General features: G+C 33.2%; 1 protein-coding gene across 1 annotated transcript; it reads left to right on the forward strand.

Annotated features, from left to right (window-relative positions):
• The first annotated feature begins 905 nt into the window (after nt 1–905).
• On the forward strand, nt 906–13674 carry LOC132551491 (glutathione S-transferase omega-1-like). Its single transcript, XM_060215636.1, has 5 exons — nt 906–1023; nt 2504–2609; nt 3555–3774; nt 12053–12182; nt 12995–13674. Exons 1-5 carry the CDS (start codon nt 906–908, stop codon nt 13231–13233), a joined length of 813 nt encoding a protein of 270 aa, XP_060071619.1. The 3' UTR covers nt 13234–13674.
• The last annotated feature ends 797 nt before the right edge of the window (nt 13675–14471 follow it).

Here is a 14471-nt window from a genome sequence, read left to right on the forward strand (position 1 = left end):
TAATTGTGTGTATGTCCTGTACTTCTGAAAAACGTCTTGGATACCCATGAAAGCAACCCAACAGGCATGGAACTGTAGGCTAGCGGTGTTACGTCTACCCCGGCCTCCGCGAACAATGCAGTACAATTTTACTGCGTGTTTTAGCGTGTCATGTTGCGGGACTGAAATTTAAGCTCCACCGCAGTTTTCACAAGAGCTACACCAATCTAAGACTTATCTATATTATACATGTACGTTTCTGATATAACCTTGAAAACATATTGCAGCCATGATTTATGGTACATTACAAGCATTTTTCCAAAAGTAATAGTTATTATTCAGTGTTGGCTAATCTCCGTCGTATATAAATAGCTTTCAATGGTGTTACGTTATTGTATAACACTCATAGTTCAGAATGTGTAATGTTCTTATATTCTCCAGCTGGTTGACTTTCATCTGTTGCGGTGCACGTGTACCCGCAGACAAACAAACACAATCTGTTGTACAGTGTGTTTTATGTTCGCTATTACGGCTGAAAATTCAGGTAATCAGCTAAATTGAAATATCAAAAATAATGGCAATATGACATACACCTTTCTGAGTACTGATGAGAAGTTTGTCGAATAAACTTTGTTTACAAGTTAAACAGAATAAAATCACATTATCAGGGAAACGTTGATAACTGCGCGTGCTATTTATTGACCTTTCATTGGATGATATGAAGTTGTTTTGATAGATAAATATACAAGGACGGACTTTGAATAGATTCTAAGTCCGTGAAAAAAGATAGCAAAACGACCAAGGTACACCATACATAGGACCCCTAAAGCGTCTACTGCACCCAGATGTCTTTCTTGAACCGACAAGCTATGCAACAAGGGAAATAACTCTAATATAATATAATAAGCAAACGTCGAGCAGTTGACATGTCAAAGTGCAGCAGACTACTGGATAGATTAGTCCAGCTTCGTTTGACAACAAGTTTACAGTCTCGTAAGCTGTCATCAGAGATACCAGCCATGTCGTTGAAACATCTCGGGAAAGGTATGAAATGAGAAGTTAGCTTCTATTTTTCGGGGAACTCTGCGATAAATAATCTTATAAAGCTGATAAAGATCTTACTTACCAAAGGGTTTCGTACTAAAGTCTTGTCAAATTTAATGAACGATAAATGATATTACATGTGAATTATGTATAGGAATTCGTCGCTTATTTCTTGGCATAGTTGACATACTTGTTGTTTTGGACATTCTGAGCTTACGCTTGGTATTGCTGTTTGTGAAACTTACAGTAAAAGGTAAGTCTATACAAAATTCATATCAGGTACAATGCAACTGCCAGTGACTCCATAACGGGTATAGAGATTTTCCAGTTTTTAAAAAACCTGAAATCCGAAATCCTGGACCCACCTCTGTTCGGGTGTATAGGAAGTCTCAGCGTCCTCGTTCCTGACCTCGCGAAACGGGGTCACGAACGAGGACGATTAGACTAGAACTAAGTCAGGAACGAGGACGTTTAAACTATCTAAACAAATATATATATCTCGTCATCAGATAAACTAATAGGGGTGGGTTCAGGATTTCGGGTTTCACGTTTTTTAGAACTGAAAAATATCTCCCTCCCCTTTTTTTCTTATACTTTCTGACTGCAATTTTTCATTTCCCAAGTCAGAGATGTAGCCAATCGTGATTTTGTAGTAGGGTCCAGAGAGGCGAAGTCTCCGGGAGAGGGTTTCACCCGTTTTATGAAAATGATGTGTAGCAGCGTATTTGTGTTAAGGCAGCCACACCTTTGATATCCTTCATATTTATATCCTTCAAAATCTCCTTTGCTTTTTCTTGCTATCTCTCAAACTACATTATAACAAGTTCACTCATTAGTTCTATTAAAAAGTGTCTAGTTTTCTTTGAAAAACATTTTGTACGTATAATTATGATATTGTGGTAAACAACAAATACATGTATTTGCATGTGTATTATCCTATATGTGGACGTTGATGATGTTGTTTATTAGCATGTGTTTACATACAGGTAAGGAAATATGTGGTTTTCAATTCAGTTCAAGACAAGACATCAACTGCATGTATCCAGCTACATCACGATCTATAACTGTATTAACATATATCAAGCTCAGAAACTGTATGCTGTTTCTGATCCTTAGTATGTGGTTCAATAGTTCCCATCTAGTTGATAGTGACGAGACAATATAATTATAAGTATAGTTGAGAAACATGTTTGATGAAGGTTGCAATATACAGGTCTGTCATACATGTAATTCCCATCTTTATTAGGCTTTCTAATTTTATTTCTTGTTTTAATTTGTGGCCAGTAGATAATATCATGCAACTTTTTCTACCTGTTACTTACATTCTTTGCTTCCTGTGCACTAACTTCTTCACACATGTAGTTGTTGACAGACTGTCATGTTTGTTATAGTCAATACATGTCCTGCTCACAATGAAATTTCATACTTGGAAAATGTTTTCTCATCTGTGTTTGAGTTGAAGATGTGTGTTTTATTTCAGAGTCAACATGCCCACCACTGACAAAGGGGCGTCTACGATTATACAGTATGAAATTCTGTCCATATGCACAGCGTACACGGCTTGTTTTGGAATACAAGAAAATTCCGTAAGTTTATCAGATTTTCTTCTCCATTAAGAATGATTAGAATTGATCTGATTTCGTCAGAAGTATTTTTGGGTGAAGGGAAAAGTTTGTGTAAGGATTGGTTCTCAGTTTCCAGGGGCTTGAGGGAGGGGGAGGAGGGCTTTAAAATTCTTTCAAATCCTACTCCTCCTACAGGAATAAATGGATATTGCCCATATTTGATGAGAAGCATTATTTGGTAAAGGGGAATCTGTTTTGTATATATAACTGTCTTGCCCACATGTGATGGAAGGCAGTGCCCAACAAGGGAAATAGAGCAAATTCTTTGAAATACTACTTCTCCTGTAGGAATGATTGAATTTGGGTCAAATTTGGTGTGAAGTATTCTTTGATGGAGGGGAATAAGTTCTGTATAAATGGTGCATTCTGGCCCCCAAAGGTGGGAGGGTTGGGGGCATTGGGGAAATGCAAGTTCTTAAAAATCCTTCTTTCATTCAAGTATATTGTCCAAGTTTGTTCTGAAGTAATTTTTATGAATACTGAATCCGACTTCTGTTCGACAATAAGGATGGGACCTAATAGGGAAGTTATATCAGAAATTGTTTGTCATATTTGAAAGTATTTATTAAATGGCTCAATAGCTAAATCAGACCTCTAGTTTTTTTTAAATTAATTTCATACTTTTGCTTGCTATTATCATCTTTATGTCTTTTGTGTAGACATCATCATCATAATGATCCTCATCACTATCCTCATCATCATCATCATCACCATCATCATCATACACGTGTGTTTAATGCTATCTACACACATCCTCTCTCACATATATTCACACCCATTCACTTACCCTTAGTGTAATCATTGTGTGTAGCTGTTATTGTTTCTCATGTCAATAAGAAACATAGAATCATCAGTTCAAGTGACATAGCATTGATTTAAAACAAGCGTCATTTATTTGAATAATAGATATGAAACTGTCAACATCAATTTGAAGTCGAAACCCGACTGGTTCCGGGACCGTTACATCAATGGCCTTGTGCCTGTGTTGGAGAAAGACGGGGATGTGGTTTATGAGTCTGGTGTGTGTAATGAATACCTGGACGACGTCTACCCAAACCCTCCACTTATACCAAAAGATCCCCTTCAAAAGGCCAAAGACAACATGCTATCAGAACAGTTTGGAAAGGTTCAGTATCCTTCTTATTTGTCGATGAGATGTGTAACCTGTTAACTTTGTTAAGAGATTTGTTACCTACTCACTTTGTTAAAAGAGATTTGTTACCTGTTCACTTTGTTCAAAGAGATTTGTTACACTTTGTTAAAAGAGATTTGTTACCTGTTCACTTTGTTAAAAGAGATTTGTTACCTGTTCACTTTGTTAAAAGAGATTTGTTACCTGTTCACTTTGTTAAAAGAGATTTGTTACCTGTTCACTTTGTTAAAAGAGATTTGTTACCTGTTCACTTTGTTCAAAGAGATTTGTTACACTTTGTTAAAAGAGATTTGTTACCTGTTCACTTTGTTAAAAGAGATTTGTTACCTGTTCACTTTGTTAAAAGAGATTTGTTACCTGTTCACTTTGTTAAAAGAGATTTGTTACCTGTTCACTTTGTTAAAAGAGATTTGTTACCTGTTCACTTTGTTAAAAGAGATTTGTTACCTGTTCACTTTGTTAAAAGAGATTTGTTACCTGTTCACTTTGTTAAAAGAGATTTGTTACCTGTTCACTTTGTTAAAAGAGATTTGTTACCTGTTCACTTTGTTAAAAGAGATTTGTTACCTGTTCACTTTGTTAAAAGAGATTTGTTACCTGTTCACTTTGTTAAAAGAGATTTGTTACCTGTTCACTTTGTTAAAAGAGATTTGTTACCTGTTCACTTTGTTAAAAGAGATTTGTTACCTGTTCACTTTGTTAAAAGAGATTTGTTACCTGTTCACTTTGTTAAAAGAGATTTGTTACCTGTTCACTTTGTTAAAAGAGATTAGTTACACTTTGTTAAAAGAGATTTGTTACCTGTTCACTTTGTTAAAAGAGATTTGTTACCTGTTCACTTTGTTAAAAGAGATTTGTTACCTACTCACTTTGTTAAAAGAGATTTGTTACCTGTTCACTTTGTTAAAAGAGATTTGTTACCTGTTCACTTTGTTAAAAGAGATTTGTTACCTACTCACTTTGTTAAAAGAGATTTGTTACCTGTTCACTTTGTTAAAAGAGATTTGTTACCTGTTCACTTTGTTAAAAGAGATTTGTTACCTGTTCACTTTGTTAAAAGAGATTTGTTACCTACTCACTTTGTTAAAAGAGATTTGTTACCTGTTCACTTTGTTAAAAGAGATTTGTTACCTGTTCACTTTGTTAAAAAGATTTGACTTTGTTAAAAGAGATTTGTTACCTGTTCACTTTGTTAAAAGAGATTTGTTCACTTTGTTAAAAGAGATTTGTTACCTGTTCACTTTGTTAAAAGAGATTTGTTACCTGTTCACTTTGTTAAAAGAGATTTGTTACTCACTTTGTTAAAAGAGATTTGTTACCTGTTCACTTTGTTAAAAGAGATTTGTTACCTGTTCACTTTGTTAAAAGAGATTTGTTACCTGTTCACTTTGTTAAAAGAGATTTGTTACCTGTTTTGTTAAAAGAGATTTGTTACCTGTTCACTTTGTTAAAAGAGATTTGTTACCTGTTCACTTTGTTAAAAGAGATTTGTTACCTGTTCACTTTGTTAAAAGAGATTTGTTACCTGTTCACTTTGTTAAAAGAGATTTGTTACCTGTTCACTTTGTTAAAAGAGATTTGTTACCTGTTCACTTTGTTAAAAGAGATTTGTTACCTGTTCACTTTGTTAAAAGAGATTTGTTACCTGTTCACTTTGTTCAAAAGAGATTTGTTACCTGTTCACTTTGTTAAAAGAGATTTGTTACCTGTTCACTTTGTTAAAAGAGATTTGTTACCTGTTCACTTTGTTAAAAGAGATTTGTTACCTGTTCACTTTGTTAAAAGAGATTTGTTACCTGTTCACTTTGTTAAAAGAGATTTGTTACCTGTTCACTTTGTTAAAAGAGATTTGTTACCTGTTCACTTTGTTAAAAGAGATTTGTTACCTGTTCACTTTGTTAAAAGAGATTTGTTACCTGTTCACTTTGTTAAAAGAGATTTGTTACCTGTTCACTTTGTTAAAAGAGATTTGTTACACTAAAAGAGACTCACTTTGTTAAAAGAGATTTGTTACCTGTTCACTTTGTTAAAAGAGATTTGTTACCTTTGTTAAAAGAGATTTGTTACCTGTTCACTTTGTTAAAAGAGATTTGTTACCTGTTCACTTTGTTAAAAGAGATTTGTTACCTGTTCACTTTGTTAAAAGAGATTTGTTACCTGTTCACTTTGTTAAAAGAGATTTGTTACCTGTTCACTTTGTTAAAAGAGATTTGTTACCTGTTCACTTTGTTAAAAGAGATTTGTTACCTGTTCACTTTGTTAAAAGAGATTTGTTACCTGTTCACTTTGTTAAAAGAGATTTGTTACCTGTTCACTTTGTTAAAAGAGATTTGTTACCTGTTCACTTTGTTAAAAGAGATTTGTTACCTGTTCACTTTGTTAAAAGAGATTTGTTACCTGTTCACTTTGTTAAAAGAGATTTGTTACCTGTTCACTGTTCACTTTGTTAAAAGAGATTTGTTACCTACTCACTTTGTTAAAAGAGATTTGTTACCTGTTCACTTTGTTAAAAGAGATTTGTTACCTGTTCACTTTGTTAAAAGAGATTTGTTACCTACTCACTTTGTTAAAAGAGATTTGTTACCTGTTCACTTTGTTAAAAGAGATTTGTTACCTGTTCACTTTGTTAAAAGAGATTTGTTACCTGTTCACTTTGTTAAAAGAGATTTGTTACCTGTTCACTTTGTTAAAAGAGATTTGTTACCTGTTCACTTTGTTAAAAGAGATTTGTTACCTACTCACTTTGTTAAAAGAGATTTGTTACCTGTTCACTTTGTTAAAAGAGATTTGTTACCTACTCACTTTGTTAAAAGAGATTTGTTACCTGTTCACTTTGTTAAAAGAGATTTGTTACCTGTTCACTTTGTTAAAAGAGATTTGTTACCTGTTCACCTGTTCACTTTGTTAAAAGAGATTTGTTACCTGTTCACTTTGTTAAAAGAGATTTGTTACCTACTCACTTTGTTAAAAGAGATTTGTTACCTGTTCACTTTGTTAAAAGAGATTTGTTACCTGTTCACTTTGTTAAAAGAGATTTGTTACCTGTTCACTTTGTTAAAAGAGATTTGTTACCTGTTCACTTTGTTAAAAGAGATTTGTTACCTGTTCACTTTGTTAAAAGAGATTTGTTACCTGTTCACTTTGTTAAAAGAGATTTGTTACCTGTTCACTTTGTTAAAAGAGAGAGACTTTGTTAAAAGAGATTTGTTACCTGTTCACTTTGTTAAAAGAGATTTGTTACCTGTTCACTTTGTTAAAAGAGATTACCTGTTCACTTTGTTAAAAGAGATTTGTTACCTGTTCACTTTGTTAAAAGAGATTTGTTACCTGTTCACTTTGTTAAAAGAGATTTGTTACCTGTTCACTTTGTTAAAAGAGATTTGTTACCTGTTCACTTTGTTAAAAGAGAAAGTTAAAAGAGATTTGTTACCTGTTCACTTTGTTAAAAGAGATTTGTTACCTGTTCACTTTGTTAAAAGAGATTTGTTACCTGTTCACTTTGTTAAAAGAGATTTGTTACCTGTTCACTTTGTTAAAAGAGAGAGACTTTGTTAAAAGAGTTACCTACTCACTTTGTTAAAAGAGATTTGTTACCTGTTCACTTTGTTAAAAGAGATTTGTTACCTGTTCACTTTGTTAAAAGAGATTTGTTACCTGTTCACTTTGTTAAAAGAGATTTGTTACCTGTTCACTTTGTTAAAAGAGATTTGTTACCTGTTCACTTTGTTAAAAGAGATTTGTTACCTGTTCACTTTGTTAAAAGAGATTTGTTACCTACTCACTTTGTTAAAAGAGATTTGTTACCTACTCACTTTGTTAAAAGAGATTTGTTACACTTTGTTAAAAGAGATTTGTTACCTACTCACTTTGTTAAAAGAGATTTGTTACCTACTCACTTTGTTAAAAGAGATTTGTTACCTGTTCACTTTGTTAAAAGAGATTTGTTACCTACTCACTTTGTTAAAAGAGATTTGTTACCTACTCACTTTGTTAAAAGAGATTTGTTACCTACTCACTTTGTTAAAAGAGATTTGTTACCTGTTCACTTTGTTAAAAGAGATTTGTTACCTGTTCACTTTGTTGTTCACTTTGTTAAAAGAGATTTGTTACCTACTCACTTTGTTAAAAGAGATTTGTTACCTACTCACTTTGTTAAAAGAGATTTGTTACCTCACTCACTTTGTTAAAAGAGATTTGTTACCTACTCACTTTGTTAAAAGATATTTGTTACCTACTCACTTTGTTAAAAGAGATTTGTTACCTGTTCACTTTGTTAAAAGAGATTTGTTACCTGTTCACTTTGTTAAAAGAGATTTGTTTACTCACTTTGTTAAAAGAGATTTGTTACTCACTTTGTTAAAAGAGATTTGTTACCTACTCACTTTGTTAAAAGAGATTTGTTACCTACTCACTTTGTTAAAAGAGATTTGTTACCTACTCACTTTGTTAAAAGAGATTTGTTACCTGTTCACTTTGTTAAAAGAGATTTGTTACCTACTCACTTTGTTAAAAGAGATTTGTTACCTACTCACTTTGTTAAAAGAGATTTGTTACCTACTCACTTTGTTAAAAGAGAAAGTTAAAAGAGATTTGTTACCTACTCACTTTGTTAAAAGAGATTTGTTACCTGTTCACTTTGTTAAAAGAGATTTGTTACCTGTTCACTTTGTTAAAAGAGATTTGTTACCTACTCACTTTGTTAAAAGAGATTTGTTACCACTCACTTTGTTAAAAGAGATTTGTTACCTGTTCACTTTGTTAAAAGAGATTTGTTACCTGTTCACTTTGTTAAAAGAGATTTGTTACCTGTTCACTTTGTTAAAAGAGATTTGTTACCTGTTCACTTTGTTAAAAGAGATTTGTTACCTGTTCACTTTGTTAAAAGAGATTTGTTACCTACTCACTTTGTTAAAAGAGATTTGTTACCTACTCACTTTGTTAAAAGAGATTTGTTACCTGTTCACTTTGTTAAAAGAGATTTGTTACCTGTTCAGATTTGTTACCTGTTCATAAAAGAGATTTGTTACCTGTTCACTTTGTTAAAAGAGATTTGTTACCTGTTCACTTTGTTAAAAGAGATTTGTTACCTGTTCACTTTGTTAAAAGAGATTTGTTACCTGTTCACTTTGTTAAAAGAGATTTGTTACCTGTTCACTTTGTTAAAAGAGATTTGTTACCTGTTCACTTTGTTAAAAGAGATTTGTTACCTGTACTCACTTTGTTAAAAGAGATTTGTTACCTACTCACTTTGTTAAAAGAGATTTGTTACCTGTTCACTTTGTTAAAAGAGATTTGTTACCTGTTCACTTTGTTAAAAAGAGTTACCTACTCACTTTGTTAAAAGTTACCTGTTCACTTTGTTAAAAGAGATTTGTTACCTGTTCACTTTGTTAAAAGAGATTTGTTACCTGTTCACTTTGTTAAAAGAGATTTGTTACCTGTTCACTTTGTTAAAAGAGATTTGTTACCTGTTCACTTTGTTAAAAGAGATTTGTTACCTGTTCACTTTGTTAAAAGAGATTTGTTACCTAATCACTTTGTTAAAAGAGATTTGTTACCTGTTCACTTTGTTAAAAGAGATTTGTTACCTGTTCACTTTGTTAAAAGAGATTTGTTACCTACTCACTTTGTTAAAAGAGATTTGTTACCTGTTCACTTTGTTAAAAGAGATTTGTTACCTGTTCACTTTGTTAAAAGAGATTTGTTACCTGTTCACTTTGTTAAAAGAGATTTGTTACCTGTTCACTTTGTTAAAAGAGATTTGTTACCTGTTCACTTTGTTAAAAGAGATTTGTTACACTTTGTTAAAAGAGATTTGTTACCTGTTCACTTTGTTAAAAGAGATTTGTTACCTGTTCACTTTGTTAAAAGAGATTTGTTACCTGTTCACTTTGTTAAAAGAGATTTGTTACCTGTTCACTTTGTTAAAAGAGATTTGTTACCTGTTCACTTTGTTAAAAGAGATTTGTTACCTGTTCACTTTGTTAAAAGAGATTTGTTACCTGTTCACTTTGTTAAAAGAGATTTGTTACCTGTTCACTTTGTTAAAAGAGATTTGTTACCTGTTCACTTTGTTAAAAGAGATTTGTTACCTGTTCACTTTGTTAAAAGAGATTTGTTACCTGTTCACTTTGTTAAAAGAGATTTGTTACCTGTTCACTTTGTTAAAAGAGATTTGTTACCTGTTCACTTTGTTAAAAGAGATTTGTTACACTTTGTTAAAAGAGATTTGTTACCTGTTCACTTTGTTAAAAGAGATTTGTTACCTGTTCACTTTGTTAAAAGAGATTTGTTACACTTTGTTAAAAGAGATTTGTTACCTGTTCACTTTGTTAAAAGAGATTTGTTACCTGTTCACTTTGTTAAAAGAGATTTGTTACCTGTTCACTTTGTTAAAAGAGATTTGTTACCTACTCACTTTGTTAAAAGAGATTTGTTACCTGTTCACTTTGTTAAAAGAGATTTGTTACCTGTTCACTTTGTTAAAAGAGATTTGTTACCTGTTCACTTTGTTAAAAGAGATTTGTTACCTACTCACTTTGTTAAAAGAGATTTGTTACCTGTTCACTTTGTTAAAAGAGATTTGTTACCTGTTCACTTTGTTAAAAGAGATTTGTTACCTGTTCACTTTGTTAAAAGAGATTTGTTACCTGTTCACTTTGTTAAAAGAGATTTGTTACCTGTTCACTTTGTTAAAAGAGATTTGTTACCTGTTCACTTTGTTAAAAGAGATTTGTTACCTGTTCACTTTGTTAAAAGAGATTTGTTACCTGTTCACTTTGTTAAAAGAGATTTGTTACCTGTTCACTTTGTTAAAAGAGATTTGTTACCTGTTCACTTTGTTAAAAGAGATTTGTTACCTGTTCACTTTGTTAAAAGAGATTTGTTACCTGTTCACTTTGTTAAAAGAGATTTGTTACCTGTTCACTTTGTTAAAAGAGATTTGTTACCTGTTCACTTTGTTAAAAGAGATTTGTTACACTTTGTTAAAAGAGATTTGTTACCTGTTCACTTTGTTAAAAGAGATTTGTTACACTTTGTTAAAAGAGATTTGTTACCTGTTCACTTTGTTAAAAGAGATTTGTTACCTGTTCACTTTGTTAAAAGAGATTTGTTACCTGTTCACTTTGTTAAAAGAGATTTGTTGTTCACTTTGTTAAAAGAGATTTGTTACCTGTTCACTTTGTTAAAAGAGATTTGTTACCTGTTCACTTTGTTAAAAGAGATTTGTTACCTGTTCACTTTGTTAAAAGAGATTTGTTACCTGTTCACTTTGTTAAAAGAGATTTGTTACCTGTTCACTTTGTTAAAAGAGATTTGTTACACTTTGTTAAAAGAGATTTGTTACCTGTTCACTTTGTTAAAAGAGATTTGTTACCTGTTCACTTTGTTAAAAGAGATTTGTTACCTGTTCACTTTGTTAAAAGAGATTTGTTACACTTTGTTAAAAGAGATTTGTTACCTGTTCACTTTGTTAAAAGAGATTTGTTACCTGTTCACTTTGTTAAAAGAGATTTGTTACCTGTTCACTTTGTTAAAAGAGATTTGTTACCTGTTCACTTTGTTAAAAGAGATTTGTTACCTGTTCACTTTGTTAAAAGAGATTTGTTACCTGTTCACTTTGTTAAAAGAGATTTGTTAAAAGAGATTTGTTACCTGTTCACTTTGTTAAAAGAGATTTGTTACACTTTGTTAAAAGAGATTTGTTACCTGTTCACTTTGTTAAAAGAGATTTGTTACCTGTTCACTTTGTTAAAAGAGATTTGTTACCTGTTCACTTTGTTAAAAGAGATTTGTTACACTTTGTTAAAAGAGATTTGTTACCTGTTCACTTTGTTAAAAGAGATTTGTTACCTGTTCACTTTGTTAAAAGAGATTTGTTACCTGTTCACTTTGTTAAAAGAGATTTGTTACACTTTGTTAAAAGAGATTTGTTACCTGTTCACTTTGTCTGTTAATAGGGATCACCTAATTGTATCCTGATAAAAAAGTGACTTGGTGACTTGGTGTCTTTTTCTGGTAGCAATACCAGCATCACATATAATTTCTGATGTACATTTTAACGTTGAACAAGCATATATATTATCAAAATGTTATAATATTATGGCAGTCTTCAATATTTATATGACCAATAAAGGCCCAGTCTTTTTTTTAGAAAGTAGCCATGCTGTAACAATCATTTTTCACAGATATAAGTTCATTTCTTTGAAGAAAATTTATAATGCCAGGTAAAATGTTTACTTTTTTCCAGGTAACCAGCCTGTTTTATGATGTACCAAAATCCAAGGGGGACGAGTCCTACGAAAAGAATGTACGCATGTTCCATTATCAGATGCAGTTCTATGATCGTGAACTCAGCAAGAGAGGACTGTTTTTCGGAGGTATTTTGTCCATTTTTTAGCCCTGACACTAGCATGTATGCTGTTCAAGTTGATTTTCATCCATCTTCTGTCTACTGTCCTAAGTCATCAGAGGTTTCATCCATGTTCTGTCTACTGTCCTAAGTCATCAGAGATTTCATCCATCTTCTGTCTACAGTCCCAAGTCATCAGAGATTTCATCCATGTTCTGTCTACTGTCCTATGTCATCAGAGATTTCATCCATGTTTTGTCTACTGTCCTAAGTCATCAGAGATTTCATCCATGTTTTTTGTCTGTCCTCTGTCCTTAAATATTCAGAGATTTAACCTGTGGTCTGTCTGTCATCTGTCCTGAAGTAACCAAAGATTTTTCATGTGATCTGTCTGACTTCTATATTCAAACATTCAGAGATTTCACCCGTGGTCTGTCAAGCACTGATCTCACACAAGTGAAAGGAAAATTTAATGAATGTCGTTTACACATGAGTATTTTCAACTGTCATATTTTAGAGTGTTGGAATCACCCTGCATCCATGGTCCTTTGTCAATACTTACAGTGTATCTCTCTAGAAGTATTGGACATATCTTCCTCAGATTCCATATGTAGGTTCCTCTTACTCCATAGTTGCGCCCATATGATTTCAGGACCGATCAGATAAAACAATTTTGAATTCTATAAATATAACTGCTTTTGTCCTATATTGAAAACTGTCATTGTTTGTTGAGAATGTCACTAAAAACTATCACCCTGTCCCTGATTGGTAGTTTATCTATGTATGTTACTACCGTAAATACAGTTTAACACAGATGTTTACTGTTTATTTTTTATTTAGGTTCTCAGCCATGCAATGTGGATTTTATGATATGGCCTTGGTTTGAGCGATTAGGAGTGATGACAGTCGTTTCTCCGGAGTCAGCCATTACTGTTGATAAATATCCTAACCTGGCACCGTGGCAGGACAGAATGTACTCTTTGCCTTGTGTGAAGGACACCTATGTTAAACCAGAAGACCACATACACTTCTTCACAACCTTACGACAGGGAAAACCAGACTATGATTATGGATCATAACACGATCTTACGACAGGGAAAACCAGACTATGATTATGGATCATAACACGATCTTACGACAGGGAACCCAGACTTACGACAGGGAAACCCAGACTTACGACAGAGAAAACCAGACTATGATTATTGATCATAACACGATTTTACGACAGGGAAACCCAGACTATGATTATGGATCATAACACGATTTTACGACAGGGAAACCCAGACTATGATTATGGATCATAACACGATCTTACGACAGGGAAACCCAGACTATGATTATGGATCATAACACGATCTTACGACAGGGAAACCCAGACTATGATTATGGATCATAACACGATCTTACGACAGGGAAACCCAGACTATGATTATGGATCATAACATGATCTTACGACAGGAAAACCAGACTATGATTATGGATCATAACACGATCTTACGACGGGGAACCCAGACTATGATTATGGATCATAACACGATCTTTACAGGGAAACCCAGGACTTAACGGAAACCCTGTGATTATGTATCATAACACTATGATTATGGATCATAACACGATCTTACGACAGGGAAACCCAGACTATGATTATGGATCATAACACGATCTTACGACAGGGAAACCCAGAAAATGATTATGGAACATAACATGATCATACGACAGGGAACCCAGACTATGATTATGGATCATAACATGATCTTACGACAGGAAAACCAGACTATGATTATGGATCATAACACGATCTTACGACGGGGAACCCAGACTATGATTATGGATCATAACACGATCTTATGACAGGGAACCCAGACTATGATTATGGATCATAACACGATCTTACGACAGGGAAACCCAGACTTACGACAGGGAAACCCAGACTTACGACAGGGAAACCCAGACTATTATTATGGTTCATTTGACCTGAGCTTATATGTTTTAATCAGAAACAATTGCTGAGGTAAATTGAACAAAGATTAAGGATTACTGATGGAAATTCAGTTCAAAAAAATGGAATTGAAAAAACAATTTGATTGCTGCTGGAGAAGATTATCATCACAGACCAGTGGATTATTGTCAGTGTGAAAGAAAAACAAAGATTTAAGTTCTGCAAGATGTATTGGGATCAAGTATAGGAGTAGAGAACCTTTCCTTGCAACATACCTCTGCTTTATCAGTTATACTAAACAATATAGAAGGTTTCAAACTGGATACATTTCACACAAGAAATGTCCATTGAATGATTTCCTTAAGAGTATGGAATTAG

The sequence above is a fragment of the Ylistrum balloti genome, unplaced genomic scaffold (genome assembly GCF_031769215.1).
Source record: "Ylistrum balloti isolate Yb309-2 unplaced genomic scaffold, AGI_CSIRO_Ybal_v1 Utg370202, whole genome shotgun sequence".
NCBI classification, from domain to species: Eukaryota; Metazoa; Mollusca; class Bivalvia; order Pectinida; family Pectinidae; genus Ylistrum; species Ylistrum balloti.